At 74.3% G+C, this 2219-nt stretch overlaps 1 protein-coding gene across 1 annotated transcript in view; it reads right to left on the minus strand.

Moving 5' to 3' along the window:
* Positions 1 to 2219, minus strand: part of STAT2 (signal transducer and activator of transcription 2) — a 7902-nt gene that overhangs the window by 5330 nt on the left and 353 nt on the right. Inside the window, exons 2-7 of the mRNA XM_026048943.1 lie at positions 1911 to 1920; positions 1485 to 1583; positions 1321 to 1413; positions 413 to 491; positions 245 to 330; positions 23 to 171 (exon numbers count right to left, since the gene is read on the minus strand). Coding sequence (XP_025904728.1) covers positions 23 to 171; positions 245 to 330; positions 413 to 491; positions 1321 to 1413; positions 1485 to 1583; positions 1911 to 1920 — 516 coding nt within the window. The remainder of the gene's footprint in view (positions 1 to 22; positions 172 to 244; positions 331 to 412; positions 492 to 1320; positions 1414 to 1484; positions 1584 to 1910; positions 1921 to 2219) is intronic.

Here is a 2219-nt window from a genome sequence, read left to right on the forward strand (position 1 = left end):
CCGCGGCCCGGCCCGGCCCTACCAGCCCTGCAGCTGCTGCAGGCCGGTGTCGACGGGCGCCCCCAGGCAGGCGCCGCGCTGCCGCTCGCGCCAGCCGCCCAGCTCCTGCTGCACGAAGTCCCGCAGGGTCTCGCTGCGCCCCAGCAGCTGCTGCATCTGCGCCAGCATGTCCTGGGGGGGGGACAGGGCTGAGCGGGGGGCTCAGGGGAGCCCGGCCCCCCGCCCGGCCCCCCGCCCCGCTCACCTTGCGGCTGCGGTCCAGCTTCTGCAGCTTGGCCTGCAGGCTCTGCAGCTGCTTCACGTACTCGGGGTCGTTGGGCCGGGCCTCGCCTGCGGGACGGCGGGAGGGGGTCCCTGCGTCGCCCCTGGCCCGCGCCGGGCAGGACACGGCGGGGCGGCAGCGCGGCCTTACCCGGGTGGTAGTGCACCTTGTAGCAGAAGTCAAACATCTCCTGCGCGTCTTCCAGGTGGCGGAAGGTGCGGTCGGCGTCCTGGGGCAGAGGGGAGGGTGGGCGCCGTGGCGGAACGCGCCGCGTGCGGGCGCTGTGCCGGGCTGCGCCGTGCCAGGCTGCACCGTGCTGCATGCCTGCACCGCGCCGGGCTGCACTGTGCTGGGTTGCACTGTGCTGGGCTGCACCGTGCTGCATGCCTGCACTGTGCCGGGCTGCACTGTGCTGGGTTGCACTGTGCTGGGCTGCACCGTGCTGCATGCCTGCACTGTGCCGGGCTGCACTGTGCCGGGCTGCACCGTGCCGGGCTGCACCGTGCCGCATGCCTGCACCACGCCGGGCTGCACCGCGCTGTGCCGGGCTGCACCGTGCCAGGCTGCACCGTGCCGCATGCCTGCACCGCGCCGGGCTGCACTGTGCTGGGTTGCACTGTGCTGGGCTGCACCGTGCTGCATGCCTGCACCGCGCTGGGCTGCACTGCGCTGTGCCGGGCTGCTCCGTGTCGGGCTGCACCGCGCCGGGCTGCACCGCGCTGCATGCCTGCACCACGCCGGGCTGCACTGCGCTGTGCCGGGCTGCACCGTGCCGGGCCGGGCTGCACTGTGCTGGGTTGCACTGTGCTGGGCTGCACCGTGCCAAGCTGCACCGTGCCGTGCCAGGCTGCGCCATGACAGGCTGCACCGTGCTGGGCCAGGCTGCACCGCGCCGGGCTGCACTGTGCTGCATGCCTGCACCACGCCATGCTGCACCGCGCCAGGCTGCACCACGCTGTGTGCCTGCACTGTGCCATGCTGCACCGGGCTATGTCCCCGCACCGCGCCATGTCCCCGCGCCGCGCCGCCCGGCCGTGCCGCCGCAGCTGGGCCGGTACCTGCAGGGCCGCCTGGAACTCGGCCAGGCGCCGCTGGATCTCCTGGTGCCGGTCGCTCTGCGGAGGGGTGCTGGGCGCTGCCGCCGGCTCCCTCTGCCCACACAGGGGGATCCTCAGGGTGCAGGCGGGACGGCGGAGCGGGGCGCCCGCCGGGACCCTCCTACCTGCGCCGCCGCGTGCGCCTGGCGCAGGATGCGCTGCTCCTCCTGCAGCAGGTTGGCCACCGCGTTGGCCAGCGTCTCCGGGCTCTCCTCGAAGGCGGCCTGGAGCAGAGCGGGGGGTCAGCGGGGCACGGAGCACCCCCGTCCCTGCACCCTGGGGCGCCCCTCGTCCCTGCACCCTGGAGCACCCCCCTGTCCCTGCACCCTGGGGGCATGGAGCACCCCCAGTCCCCGCACTCCAGCGGTGCAAAGCGCCCCTGTCCCTGCACCCTGGGGGCATGGAACGCCCCCTGTCCCTGCAATCTGGGGGTGCGAAGCGCCCCCGTCCCTGCACCCTGGGGTGCCCCTCGTCCCTGCACCCTGGAGTACCCCCCCGTCCCTGCACCCTGGGGGCGCAAAGCACCCCCAAGTCCCTGCACCCTGGAGTACCCCCCAGTCCCTGCAACCGGGGAGCACAAAGTGCCCCAGTCCCTGCACCCTTGTGGCACGGAGCGCCCCCCATCCCTGTACTCTGGGGGGCGTGAAGAGCCTCCATCCCTGAACCCTGGGGTGCCCCCCGTCCCTGCAGCCCGCAGTGCCCCCGTGCCCGCTGTGCACCTGCAGGTCGCGCCGGGCCTTGCGCAGGTTGTGCTGCAGCATGAAGTCGTCGCCGCCCAGCGCGGGGCTGCCCAGCCGCTCGCCCAGCAGCGCCAGCAGCGAGTGGAAGAGCATGCGGGCGTGCGAGGAGTGCGGCTCGGC

The sequence above is a fragment of the Nothoprocta perdicaria genome, unplaced genomic scaffold (genome assembly GCF_003342845.1).
Source record: "Nothoprocta perdicaria isolate Ctin4 unplaced genomic scaffold, notPer1 scaffold_589, whole genome shotgun sequence".
In the NCBI taxonomy this organism is placed as follows: Eukaryota; Metazoa; Chordata; class Aves; order Tinamiformes; family Tinamidae; genus Nothoprocta; species Nothoprocta perdicaria.